Source organism: Musca vetustissima, unplaced genomic scaffold, assembly GCF_032173495.1.
Source record: "Musca vetustissima isolate MV318-11 ecotype Yass unplaced genomic scaffold, APGP_CSIRO_Mvet_v1 utg4828, whole genome shotgun sequence".
NCBI classification, from domain to species: Eukaryota; Metazoa; Arthropoda; class Insecta; order Diptera; family Muscidae; genus Musca; species Musca vetustissima.
In genome coordinates this window covers 37,524-52,027 of record NW_026879268.1, presented here as the reverse complement: position 1 = coordinate 52,027, position 14,504 = coordinate 37,524, and the positions used below count along the sequence as shown (strand labels likewise).

Below are 14,504 nucleotides of genomic sequence, written 5' to 3'. Positions count from 1 at the left end.
TTCTGCAAAGACATTTTTCAGCCACCAAAAATATAAAATTGCTTAGAAAATTCGGCTAGAACCTCTAAAAACCTAACAGTATCTCGTTCCTAGTTAAAAAAATATACTTTTTACAATTCAGTTCAGTGAATGGACACCTGTCCTTTCATCCTTTCTGACAATAATCATACTAATTTTACAATTAAATTTTTAATGTATTTTTAAATTTATTTTTAATAATGCAAAGCAAAAAACTCCTCATCTTACACACATCACGTACATCTACAACTATTTACTATCATTATAACAAGCACTATCTTCTTTTTTATATAGAACATCACACACTTCTAAATAGCTCACACACGTACGCACTCTCATTTTATATAAATCAACGTGACTTATAATGAAAATTAATTAAATTCATTAAAGTTCGATTCACATAAATATTCGTGCCACACTTAACCTGTAATTTTCTTTTCAACTATAACGCGAACATGCCATACATACACATATATGTGTATGTATAATAAGTACCTTAGGGACCTTGTTGAAGATGCACCTCTTTCTCAGTGGCTTATTTTTGTTCATTTATTTATTAAATAAATCATTTCAACACCAGATGCTTGTTTTTCGCAACTAAGTGAAGAAACAGTTGCAGAACTTAATGGTGGTGGTGACTGTGATGTTGGCGGCATCGTCAGCATTTTTTTGAATTGATTCATTTGAAGTTGCTGGTGCTGCTGCTACTACTTTGCAATTGGCTAATTTAAAAAAAATATTCCAAAGGGATGAATGAATGTTTGTGTTCTTCGAGTACGTAAAGAATGCAGCACAGTGGGTTCTTGGGTATTAAATTCTGGTGACATTGCAGGTGGTGGATGGGGTGAACATTTAGAAAATACATTTAAGAAAAACGTGAAATGTTTGGGTCCTAGGATGGGATGTGTGGTATTGTATAAATATTTCTGAAAAATGTCACATTTATTGCTATGGATATTTCGTATTGAAAATACCGTCCACAGTTTAGTTTAGCACACATTTTCGAATTTTCGTTTTTAACCGAATTTTCTATAGGACTGTAATTTGGATTTCCTGAAGGATGAACATATGTTTACAGAAAATATTCGATATAGATCTATATTTTAAAATAGCCTTTTTTGGTCATTTTAAAGAAATTTTCAACCGCCTTTGCCTTTTTAATATAGATCTATATTTCGGTATGACGAACATGTCAATGTCCAGTATCCTAGGGTAATCATACGATATTTCGTATTGAAAATACCGTCCACAGTTTAGTTTAGCACACGTTCGCTTAAAAATGTCACCCAATTTTCGGCATTTTTTACCGATTTTTCTAAAAAAAACAGGACTTTAATTTGGATTTCCTGGAGGATGAAAATATATGTACAGAAAATGTTCGATATCGATGTAAATCTTAAAATAGTCTGCCAGTAAAGGTACCGCCCATTTTTGGTCATTTGTAATCCTAGGCCAACATTTTTTGCAAATTATTTTTAATATAGATCTATATTTTGGTATGACGAACATGTTAATGTCCCGTATGCCTCAGTTTAAGTAGGAGCATTTTCCAACTAAGTAGGAGCATTTTCCAACTGAAGTAGATTTAATTTGGCATTTCAGAAAATTGTCGATTTAGGTCCATTTTAAGGACCATCCCCATTTTCAGTATTTTAATTGTATTTGACTCATTTTATGTACATTTAGGAATTTTCAATGTCCTAGCCGCATTTTCCCACAAAGTTGGCATAATAGGTTCTTGGTCGGTAAACAATAAATTGTCACTATATTAAGGTCCAGACCTGTTTTTATAGACCTTGGCTTACATTCCGAGTTCTAGATGGGTAAACACAGTTTTGCAAAAAATATTGGCTTATTTTTTTGAAAATGAAAATGGTCTTATATAATGATCCCGCAGTGTTAGATAGACATTTTTATGTTCCTAGGCTTATTTTCGAAATGACTCTAATAGGGCATCTTCATAAACAAAAATCCAATAAACCTCATTGTTTGTTCATTAACCGTCCCGCTCATTTTCGGTAATTTGTTTCCAGGAAATTGCCAGTGTTTCGGCATAGTCCTCATTTAAGGTCCCTTTAGGTCCACTTTAGGTATTTTGTGGTCCTAGGCTAATTTTCAATATATCTGCCTTCATTGCAAGATCCCGCTCCATTTTTGTATGTTAAAGGTTTTAACCGAATTTTCCAACCTGATTATCTGAATATCGCTTTTACACAGGATAAAAATCCATCCTGAAATACAATTTACGATGGATGGTATATCCCCATATAAATGCCCCTATCGATGTTTGTATGTCATCGATTTTTTAGCCGTTTTTTTATTTTTTTTTATTTTTCTCATTTTTGAAAGGTTATTTAATTTTCTTCCCCGTAATATAATAAAACTTAAAATATCATTTTTAATATTATTTTATTATTATTGATGTATATGCTTCCGAACACGTCTACCCCACTGTTCTGCAACATGCGTTTGTGTTATCACAGCTGTAATGTACATATGTTTATATGTGTGTGTGTGCTTTGAGACTTCTTTTAAATAAATATAAATTACCCTAGTTGAAAACGTGTCGGCGCACAGTTTCAGAAAAAAATGTGTTGAGACCTGTGCGATTCGCATCTCTCCCCACTTCCCTTGGGTGCATCATTATCTGTCTATAGATTTCCACATGCCATGTGCAACAACTGGCAAATATCTATTTGGTTGTGTTATTTATGCTGTTCAGTTCATCGTTTCAATGGGAACTGGAGCTTACACATTTGGTAATAAGCAGTTTTGTGTGTTATGTTATCAAATAAAAATTATTTTATTTCCTAGCTTTCGGGCATGATTTTATTGACCACCACAGCCGATATGAATGCGCCCATTGGCAATGAATTTGTGCATCATTGGGTCTGGGTTAAATGGGTGTGCTTTAAATTCATTCAGAAATGCTTTATTATATTCTTGCAACAATGTTGCACAATTGCCTAGCATTATTGTGTGAGATGTGTTATTGCCACATATATTTTGACTTGTGCCTTTTTGTAAGGTGTGTCATAAGTCAAACTGTGCTCAATGAGATATACATAATTTATTAAGTTTAAGATTAATGGTTTATTTAAAAGAGGGTAACATAATATATTCAGTACATGATAACAATATTTTGTGATAAAATATAAAATTAGCTAAAGTTAAATAATTTTTTAATACTTTAAATATATTTTAATTATGCTGAATTAAATTTTCGCCATTTTTTTAATTCAATTCAGCTTAGTAGAATAAAATGTTCCTCTGAAAAATGTGAATTCAGCAATGTAAATGTATTGACAAATTCAGTCAAGCTGAATTAATTTGTTCATTATGAAATACAAATTCAGCCAAGCTGAATTTCTTTTTTTTTCTTTATGAAATACAAATTCAGCCAAGCTGAATTAATTTTTTCTTCATGAAATACAAATTTAGCCAAGCTGAATTAATTTTTTCTTTATGAAATACAAATTCAGCCCAGCTGAATTAATTTTTTCTTTATGGATTACAAATTCAGCCCAGCTGAATTATTTTTTTCTTTATGGAATGAATTTGAATTATAAAGAAAAAGCTGAATTATTTTTTTCTTTATGAAATACAAATTCAGCAAAGCTGAATTAATTTGTTCATTATGAAATACAAATTCAGTCAAGCTGAATTAATGTTTTCCTTATGTGAATACAAATTCAGCCAAGCTGAATTAATTTTTTCTTTATGAAATAAAAATTAAGCCAAGCTAAATGCATTTTTCCTTTCTGAAATACAAATTCAGCCCAGCTGAATTAAGTTTTTCGTTATGAAATACAACTCCTTTATGAAATACAAATTCAGCCAAGCTGAATCAATTTTTTGTTTATGAAATACAATATATAATAATAATATTTTCTTTATAAAATACAAATTTAGCAACATTAAACCTGTGTTTGCCTATCAAGGACACAAGTCAACTATAAGGAATTCATTTTTATTTAATTAAAAATTAATTCAGCTAAGATAAAATATTCTTTTTTTTTTTCAATCTTTCAACTCATTAGAATTATTTATAGCGATTTCCTTATAACCGTTTATTTGTAATTATCTCTTTTTTGCTAATCATTACAACAAATATTCTCTAACACCAATTGAATGTTTTATTTATTTTCTTCTCTTCTTCTTTATCGTGTCTTTACAGATCGGCCAATTATTATCGTGCCACAAATATTTGCGAATTATCGGAAATGGATCGTATTACGCTGGCTGGTACAAGTGCATTCCAAAGTCAAGATGGCATCGATTATCTGGAGAACAATTGCGCCGAAGAACCAAATAAATTATGCGAATTCAAACGTTTATCGGGCAGAATATTGAAAACTGTCGATTCGGTATATCAGGATGTTGGCAGCATTGATGAGTGCCGTGATTTGTGTATAAATTCACCATACAGGTAAGTGGAATAAAACAAAAACAAAACGCCAACACAAAGTTGACCAATGGACAGAGAGGACGGACCTTAAACGGCAAAGATAATGATGAGGCTGAATGACGGACTAGATGGCTGGCCGATCATGGTCAAAGTATTTTCATGACATTGACTTGATGATCATCCATATGATGACGACAAGAATAATGTGGTGGTTTGTTGTAACCAAAGAACGCATTTTATACGATTAGAAATAATATAAGGCGATATCGAGAAGTAGATGAAAACGAGCTAAGTAGCAGTAAAATAACGCAGCTCACATAACAAGTGTCTGGTCACTTTGGAAACGTTTACAACAACAGGTTGTCTAACTGAGCTAAGCGTAGTTATGGCCCAGCTATTAGCCGTTTTAAGCCACAAATATATTATGATCAAATTGTTGTTGTTTCGAGCTTATTTATGATCATCATCTTTTCGAAATAGACGCCGATACACACACAGAGAACGAACATCATAACTCTTCACAACAAAATGTTTCTGAGGAGAGGGTTACTCGTGATACTCATAAAATTTATTATGCTCTAAGGTGTTCTCATTTTTTATGAGCCAAAAAACAAAAACAACAACATCGATGATTTTCGGAACATCAGAATTTATGACACCAAAAGAGTGGTAAAGCGTTCGATCGGTTCAGGAAGATCAATGGGAACTTGTTTTATGACTGTTAACGGAAAAGTGGCTATCATTTGTAGTTATAAAGGAAGCAAAAGGAGTAAGAGACTAGGTTCGGATGTTATGTGAGCTTATTTTATGGTTTTGACAACAACAATGTTCATGAGCTTTGAATGATTTGAAAATTCCGATATTAGAGGTTTTCACATTAAGCTAGAAGGGAGGAAATGTACGCCTGAAACTCAGGAAGTATATACGTACTAAATAAAGGACAGCGAGTCTTTAGAGACTGTCTGAATGTCATATGTAAGATCAGGTCAGGTATGGGGCCATCTGAAAGCAAGGACATTTTTATAGACCAAGCAAGGTCATCAAGCCTTTATAAACGAGCTGAAGCTTCGGGTGTCTTTACTGGACAAGGAGAAGTTTATGAAGTGTCAACACACAATATGAAGGTCAAGGGGCCAGAGCTAAACATCTGATTGTCATTGCAGAACTGAAAATCTACTAGTCCCTTCTGATGACGAATGTTTATAGGCAGGGAATGTTTAGATATTGCTTGGAAGCCGAACGGAATATCAAGAAGTCCCTATAAGAGAGCTTCAGGAAAGCGAGTTTAATTTCTGGATGTCCCTTTTCGACTGGATGAAGGTCAGAGTTGTCATACACAATTTTAAGGTTAGGACGTATAGACGGACTGAAAGTTCGGAAGTCGTTATAAAATATGTAAATCCAAGAAGTTCTCATAGTCGAGCTGAAGTTCAAAGAATCTGTATCGACGAACAGAATGTCAGGTTGGCTATATAGACCAGCTGGATGTCTGTATAGACGAAAAAATTTCAGGATGTCTCCATAGACAAATTGGAGGTCAGGGAGTCTGTATAGACGTGCCGTAGGTTAGGGAGTCTGTATAGAGGAGCAGAATGTCAGGGAGCCTGTATAGACCAGATGAAGGTCAGGTAGTCTGTATATACGAGCTGAACATTGCGGAAGATCTGAAGGTTAGAAGATATAAAGTCCAAGGAATCATTATTTATGAGCTGAAGATCAGGGAGTCTATTATAGTACAGCCAGAGTTTATGGAGTCTATAAACACAGACTGAAGATTAGAATATCTTCATAGACGAACTCAAGATCAGAATGTCTTCAGTGATGATCTGAAGCATAAGGAGTCTCTATACTGAAGGACAGAGACCCTCTATAAACGAGCTAAAGGTCAGGGAGTGTCTATTAAAGATCTGAAGCTCGGGGAGTCTCTATTGACGAACTAAAGCTCAGGGAGTATTTCTCTATAGGCAGGGAACCCTACAAACGAACTGACGATTAAGGAATCTCTATAGACGAGCAGAAGGTCAGGGTGACTCTATATACTAGCAGAAGGTCAGGGTGATCTCATTCAGAAACTGAAGGGCAGGGAGCCTCTATATAGGTTATGAAGACTCTATAGACCAGCTGAAGGGAGTCTCTAAAGACGAACTGAAGGGTGTCTCTAAAGATGAACTGATGGGAGTCTCTAAAGACGAGCTGAAAGGTGTCCCTATAGACGAACTGAAAGGTCTCTATAGACGAGCTGAAGATCTAAAGAGAGTCTCTAAATGATCTAAAGAGAGGCCCTAAAGACTCTGATGGGAGTCTCAATAGATCAGCTGAAGGGTGAGGTGACTCTATAGCCCAGCTGAAGTGAGTCTCTAAAGACAAACTGAATGGTGTCTTTATGGACGAACTGAAGAGAGTCTCTATAGACGATCTAAAGGGAGTCTTTATAGACGAGCTGAGGAGAGTCTTTATTCACGAGCTGAAGAGAGTATCTATAAAATATCTGGAGGTCTTCAATATGGAGGATCTGTAAGCAATCAATATGGAGGGATTCTCTATAGACGATCTTAAGGTTTTTTCTTTAGATGATCAGAAAGGAGTGTCTGTAGAGGATCTGGCTTCGTGCGTAGACGATCTGAAGGAAGTCTCTTATATTAGTAAGCTGAGTGGAGCCTACGTAATAGGCTAACTAAATTGTTTATCTTTAATAAGCGATCTGAGCCTCCTTCATAGTCTTTATAGGCGATTTAAGGATGGCAGTCTGGAGCTGGAAGGGTCTATAGACGTCCATATTTTTTACGATATTAATTTTGATCATATCTTCGAAATATTAATTTCATTTATTTTTTCTCAACCCCTAGATGTCATTCGTATGATTTCGGTGATACCGGTGATATGGTCTGCCGTCTATCTCATCACAGCCGTGCCACACTCTCCGATGTACAAGATCCCTATTTGGAAGTACCCGAAGCCGCCACCTACGAATTATCCTCTTGCTACAATGTAACAATCGAATGTGGTGCTGGTGATATGGTTGCTCGCATTCGTACCTCCAAATTGTTCGATGGCAAGGTGTACGCCAAGGGTTCCCCTAAATCCTGCTCCGTGGATGTTAAAAACTCACTGGAATTTGAATTGAAAATGGGCTATCAAGATTTGGAATGTAATGTACGTCAACAGGGCTCGGGCAGATATATGAATGATGTTGTTATTCAACATCATGACACCATTGTTACATCATCAGATTTGGGGTTGGCTGTCACATGTCAATATGATTTGACCAATAAGTCCGTGTCGAATGAAGTTGATTTGGGTGTTAAGGGTGATATTGAACCTGCTCTGTCCGAAGAAGTTATTGTTGATTCACCTAATGTTATTATGAAAATTACTGCCCGTGATGGTTCTGATGTTATGCGTTCCGCTGAAGTTGGTGATCCTTTGGCATTGAAATTCGAAATTTTGGATGAATCAAGTCCCTATGAAATCTTTGTTCGTGAATTGGTTGCCATGGATGGTGGTGATAATGCTGAAATTACATTGATCGATTCGAATGGATGCCCCACCGATCATTTCATTATGGGACCCATCTATAAGAGTAGTTTATCGGGCAAGATTTTGTTGTCGCACTTTGATGCTTTCAAATTCCCCTCATCGGAAGTGGTGCAGTTCCGTGCTTTGGTTACACCTTGCATGCCAACATGTGAACCGGTTCAATGTGACCAGGAAGATATTAGTGGTGAATTTAAATCTCTGTTGTCCTATGGCCGTAGACGTCGTTCCGTTAATGTTACAGGTGAGTAGTTTTTAACAATTACAAAATTCGCCTAAATCTATCCCTAGAACTTCTATTAAGTGCTCCTTTAGAGTAAAGTATCTGTCATTTAATTGTCTATCTTATCTTCCCGCTTCATCAACTTCCCCTAATGATAACATTTTTATCGCTTCATTTGGAGCTTCTACACTTAGCCTTCGTGAAACCCACATACTAATTTATATTTCTTTCTTTTTCTCTCTCTGTTTCGCAGCTTCCTTTGGTGGTAATCATCTTAGACAACGTCGTGAAACTACCAAGAAACCTAGTCAAGAGGATTTGCTTTTGGTCCAATCAATTCAGATCACTGACAAATTTGGCTTCGATAAACAACAACAATCGAAATCTAACAGCAACCACTTGGGCTACGATGCCAATGAGACTGTCTTCATTTCCAGCGAGGCAGCATCTCAAGGATTCTGTGTTAATGCCATTGGTGAGTACAAGAAATTCATAGCGAAACACAAATACAGCCTCGGGACAATGTATTATTACAACAGTAATCCAATCGATACGAATCAGCCTTTACATACGAATCAGGGAGCCGCCTTCGTGGAAAATCAGAAGGTTTGGGATGGTTTATAAGCGAACTGAAAATTCGGCAGCCTTTACAAGAACTAATAAAGATACGGGAGCAATATGAAGGTCAAGAATGCCTTTTTAGGCAAGCTAAAGACCAGGAAGTATTTATAGATAAATATCTGAAGGTCAAAAAAATCTATAGACAAGCTAAAGATCAGGGATTATCAACAGAAAACTTAAAGAATGTCAGGAGGTCTTTATTGACAAGCTGTGAGTGAGGAATTATTCACAGATAAACAGAGGATCAGAGAGTAATTAGAGGTGAGTGCAGAGAATGTAAAAGTCCGGAAGTCTTTGCACGCGAGTTGAGATCACATAGGTCAGGGTTAAACTGAAAGTCAAAAAAGGGAGTCTTTATAGACGAGCTGAAGGAAGTCTTTATAGACGAGCTGAAGGAAGTCTTTATAGACGAGCTGAAGGGAGTCTTTATAGACGAGCTGAAGGGAGACTTTATAGGCGAGCTGAAGGGAGACTTTATAGGCGATCTGATGGTGAGGGAGGCTCCATAAAAGAGTTGTATTTCCAAGAGGCTTTATAGACGAGCTTTTTGTAGACGTGTTACACACCAATTAAAGGTCAATGAGTCTGTATAGACGAGCTTACATTCAGAACGTCTTCTGAAGGCCATGGAGTCTATATAAAGTAAGTTGAAGATCACTAAGTCTGAGCTAAGGGCCAAGATGTATGTGAAGACTATGTAAAAATCAATGAGTATGACGGTCAAGAATTTTATATAAAGTCAAGAGTCAAGAATTATATGTACGAACTAAAGGCTACGAAGTCGGGCAGAAGATCGTGGCGTAGGGAAGAAGGTCGTAGGAGGTTAGGGAATCTTTTTCGACGGGAGCTGAATGTTAGGGAGTAATTTTAGAGGAAGTGAAGGTCAACATGTCTGATACAGGGCAGAGCTGAAGTGACTCTTTTTTGGCGAACTAAAGGGTGCTATTCGTCAGGGGCATATATTTTAAAGTAGGGAATATGAAGTAGTTAAAAAACCCCGAAGGCCAGAGTGTCGTTACTATCGACCTGAAGGACAGGGAGTATTTACATGTGAGCTGACTGTCAGGAGAATTTTATATGACAGTAGAAAAAATTGAGAACTGAGGATCTAAGAGTTTTTTTCTAGATGAGCTGGATGTCAGAGTGTCTATATAGAATAACGGGCGACGCACCAAAGCTCTAAGTCTTTTTCAAAGCATTGGAGCTCAAGAGTCTCCAAAAATATAGACTCTCGATAGGCATTCTAATACCATAGTCGTGTACTGCCCTGACAACAAGCTTGTGCCAATAAAAAACATAGTAAATACTGACTAAAATAAAACAACCCAAATGCTAGACGAAAAATAAAGTCCACAAAAAGGAAGGACTCAATGAATGAACGACGGACCGAACGAACGACCATATCAGTAAAGTTAGAACAGACACAGCCAAAGAAGGAAACACAATTGTCTTCCTCATCAATGTATCACCTTAAAGAATTAGAGAGAGAAAAAAATAAAACCGATAATCTCCAGCTTCATCATCATTAGGATGGGTGATGATCAGGTATGTTCAAACAATGTTGTTGGAGTTTCCTCCTAGCCAATGTGTAGTTGGCATTGTACTTTGTTTTCGGATTAAACGTGCCCAGACGATTAAGGCCATTATTTAGTGTGGGCCAACATCTGAAAACCGGCAAAGGAAACACAACAGCAGAGTACAAAAATCGCCGGGGAAATTTAACAACCCAAAAGACCGGCGAAGAAGTAAAGCAACAGCTGCTGCTAAGATATGGGAAATCTCAAAAACTGGGATTAGCCCTATTTGATTTTGTGTTTCTGTTTTATTTTGGCTACAGATCTTTGTTGGTTGTAACTTTAAGGTTACATAACAAACACCGCAACAGAGAACCACACCGAAAAGGAGAGAAAGGTGTACAATCAGGCGTTAAGCTTTGACGTAATTGTTTTTTCTGTTATAATTTAAGTGTACATTTGATCTATGATTGTTGGAAAATTTAATGACTTCAAAAGGAGCCACCAGCACCACCACCACAGAGATTCGGGAGAAAACAGAGGGAACAACAAGGGAATTGATTCCCAAATAGTAAATCGTCTAGAACAGAAAATATCCAGCAGCCTTTAACCAATACAACAATCCATGTCTCGAAGTCAATTCGACTGCAGAACATGAACACAGGTTGTTGTTTTCTTTCGAATGCGATTGCAATCATCACCGCCATCATCGTCGTCGTCATCATGAAAGACAAGTGTTGTTCTGATTCCGTTTTTCTTGCTTATGTTCGAAAGCAACAACTTCCTTGATGTTGAAGGTTACGGGGGGTCGTAACACCCATGAAAATTTATGTGAGAATATCGAGAAAAAGAGATTGATTTAATTTGCCATTGATTTTCGGGTTTTCGGGGTGGGTGGAAAAAATACTAAACGAAAATTTTGGAAAACTGTAAAATATTAGATTTCATTGGGAATTGAATTATTTGGCTGCACCCAAGGGAGATGTTTTATAACGGGAGTTTTTGCTTCTAATTAAATCAAATAATAGAACGATGATCGCATAAAGCCATACCTAAAGAGGGGAAGAGATAGGGAGGAGAGAGCACTACTAAAACTGTATTGCAGATTTTTTTAATCTGAAAGGTGTCTTTTTATAGACGAATATAAATCTGTTGAAGTACATGAAGTACTGATGCTCAGGGAGTTTTAGCGCCCGAGCTTATTAGCCAGGCCAGGGTGTATATATAGTCGAACTGAAAGTCGGGAAATTCTTCCCGAGCAAGCTAAAGGTCACAAAGTCTTAATAGAAGAGCAGAAGGTGAAAGAACCTATATATTCGACCTGAAAGCCTTTCGGAAGCCTTTATAAACAATTTAAAGGTCAGGAAGTATTATATGTGAGGTGAAGTCCTGTAGGTGTTTATAGTCGAACTGATGGGAGGAATCTTTATAACAATATAAAGGTCATTGAAATGAAAAATCTGGGATTTTTATAGGAAACCCGAAGGTTTGGGACCAGCTGGAAGTCAGGGACTCTTTATAAGCGAGTTGGAAGCCAGTGAGCCATTATATGCGAGTGAAGCCTTTATAGACTGTCTAAATATCAGGGAGACTTTAGATGCAAACTGGAGATCAGAAACTTCTATAACAATTATAAATATCAGGGTTTCTGTGTAAACGAGTGGAATGTCAGGTGGTATGTATAGAAGAGCTTAAGATCAGGCTGCCTTTGCAGAAATTCTAAAGATAAGGGAGTTCTTTCTTATCGGACTCAGGAAGTTTTTGTAGACGGAATGCGGGGCTTGGAGTCTACATACAGGAGTGACAGATCATGGAGTTTTTTATAAACGGACTGATTGTCACGGTGCCTGAATAGGCGGGAGGACTCAGGGAGCCTTCATAAGAAAGCTAAAGATCGAGGTGTCGTTGTAGGACACCTAAAGATGAGGAGGGCGTTTTTATATGCGAGGTGGAGATCTGGCAGTTTTTATGAACGAAATAATAGTTGGAAAGAGGAGTGGAAGAACTATAGACGAACTAAAGATTCCGGAGTCAGGCAGACGTGCTGAACGACAAGCAGTAAAAAGTATTTGAGGACAAGTTGAGGTTGTTTAAACGAGAAGTTAGTTTTTACAGATCTTCTAAAGGGAGCCTTTATAGACGTTCTGAAGGCAGTATTTATAGATGTTCTAAAGGATGTCTTTATAAACGAAGTGAAGGTTAGCTAGGCTAGTAAGACACTCTTTATAGTCGAACTGAAGTTCGTAGAGCCTATATAGACGACCAGAGGGCGAGGGAGTCTTTATAGAAGTCCTGATGGTGAGGGAGATTGTATACACGAGCTGTATTTCCGAGGGACTTTATAGACGGGCTGTTAGTCAGGGAAGATCTATAGGCGTGGTAAAGTTTAGTGAGTTAAGATCAGAACGTTTTTATATAGACAAATTGAAGAGCAACGAGTCTGTATAGAATTCTTCATAGGCGAACTGAAGTCCAAGGAGTCTATATGAAGGGATTTGAACATCTGTGGGTCTGAGCTGTTGATTTATGAAGATCTATAAGCCTGTTAAAGTCAATTGAAGGTCAGCGAGTCTATATAGATGGGCTTAGGTTCAGAACGTCTTCATAGACGAGCTGAAGACCAAAGAGCTGAAAGTCATGGTAAAGATGAGCTAATAGCAAGGATGTATCTGTAGATTAGGTGAAGATCAATAAATCTTTATAGACGATCCGACGCTCATAAAGTCTATATAAACGAGTAAGAAATGATTTAAAGACAAACTGAAGGTTCGGAAGTCGTTATTGCCGTGACGTGGTGAAGGTCGTGTAGACACTTTTTGTATAACCTAAAGGGCAAGAAATCAGTCGATATGAAGCAGCTGAAGGTCAACGGGTCTTTGAAACGATTTGAGGCTCAGGGAAACTTTTTGGAAGAGCTGAAATTCATGGGCTGTTTATGGACTAATTGAATTGACGAGCTGGAGGTCAAAATGTCTGTATAGAAGATCTGATGCAGGACAGAGCCGAAAGGACTCTTTATTGACGAACTGAAAGTTAGGGAGTTTTATAGACAGCTGAATGTTAGGGATTATTTATTGACGATCAAATGCAAGGAGTCTATATACAAGCTCTCAAGGTCAGGGAGGATATGCATATGTGTTGAAGATCAGGGTGTCTTTATGGGACCTAAAAGTCGACCGGAATCTTTATAAAACGAAATGAGTATTTCTATAGTTGCGAGTATTTCTATAGTTGCGAAGTGAAACGGGTATATATAAAGACAATCTGGATGAATAAAGATATAGGCGATCTGGAGGGAGTTTTATGTGCGAGCTGAGGTTGATTGAGATAGATAACATAGACAGGGTCTTTATACGAGGACATTTATATTTATTCTGGCATTTTCAAGCATTCTAATCAATTGCTGAAGCAATTTATCGACTCAGATTAAAGCAACTTCAAAACATGGGGTTTGGACGCATCAAAAGCAACTTCCAGCGATGCAAATTTTTGACCACACACTTTTATGCATGCATGTGCGGCAAATAAAATAAGACATAGATTGGGAGCTTTTAAAGATATTTTTAGAAGTCATAACGGAGGGATATGAAGACATTTTTTGTATGAGGCCTTGTGAGACGATCAGCTCTGAATTTTTGTGTCCCATATTTAAGTCTTTAAAATTTTTATTTTTTTATTATTGAAATATTAATTCATATCTGATTTTTTCAGGACTTATTGTGGCTGCCACCGTTTTCTTGTTGGCCCAATTGGCCGTCATAGCTATTTGGACCTATTTGTATCAGAGACGTCGGAAATTGCAACCCTATAGCAGTGAAGGTATGAGCAATGCCTCCAGTTATGGATCACATAGTGCTGGATCGAGTGCCTCCACCATTGTGGGTAATATACCCAATGCGAGATCTGAATCATTGTGTAAATTATATGAAGGTGGCTTCGGGCCAAGGCATGGACGTCAATTTTGAGGCAAATAACAGAGATCGAAAAACAGAGGCAATTTTTTATAAAAAAGGGTTTAAATTATTTTGAGTAAATGGAAACTAATTTAATTCAAGAAAAAAATATGAAAAAAGAAAATCAAGCTTAGTAGAGTAATGCCATTTAAGGAGAAAAAAGAGCATAAAAAATATGAAAAAAAAATATTTTTTTAGAAAAAATTCAAAAAGCAAACAAAAAAATTATGAAA

The 14,504-nt window shown here is 36.8% G+C and overlaps 1 protein-coding gene across 1 annotated transcript in view; it reads left to right on the top strand.

Moving 5' to 3' along the window:
- LOC133324081 (uncharacterized) overlaps positions 1 to 14,290 on the top strand; it is a 125,941-nt gene extending 111,651 nt beyond the window's left edge. Inside the window, exons 6-9 of the mRNA XM_061532966.1 lie at positions 4,196 to 4,447; positions 7,273 to 8,204; positions 8,437 to 8,658; positions 14,030 to 14,290. Of these exons, the coding sequence (XP_061388950.1) occupies positions 4,196 to 4,447; positions 7,273 to 8,204; positions 8,437 to 8,658; positions 14,030 to 14,283 (1,660 nt within the window). The 3' untranslated portion in view covers positions 14,284 to 14,290. The remainder of the gene's footprint in view (positions 1 to 4,195; positions 4,448 to 7,272; positions 8,205 to 8,436; positions 8,659 to 14,029) is intronic.
- Positions 14,291 to 14,504: the final 214 nt, after the last annotated feature.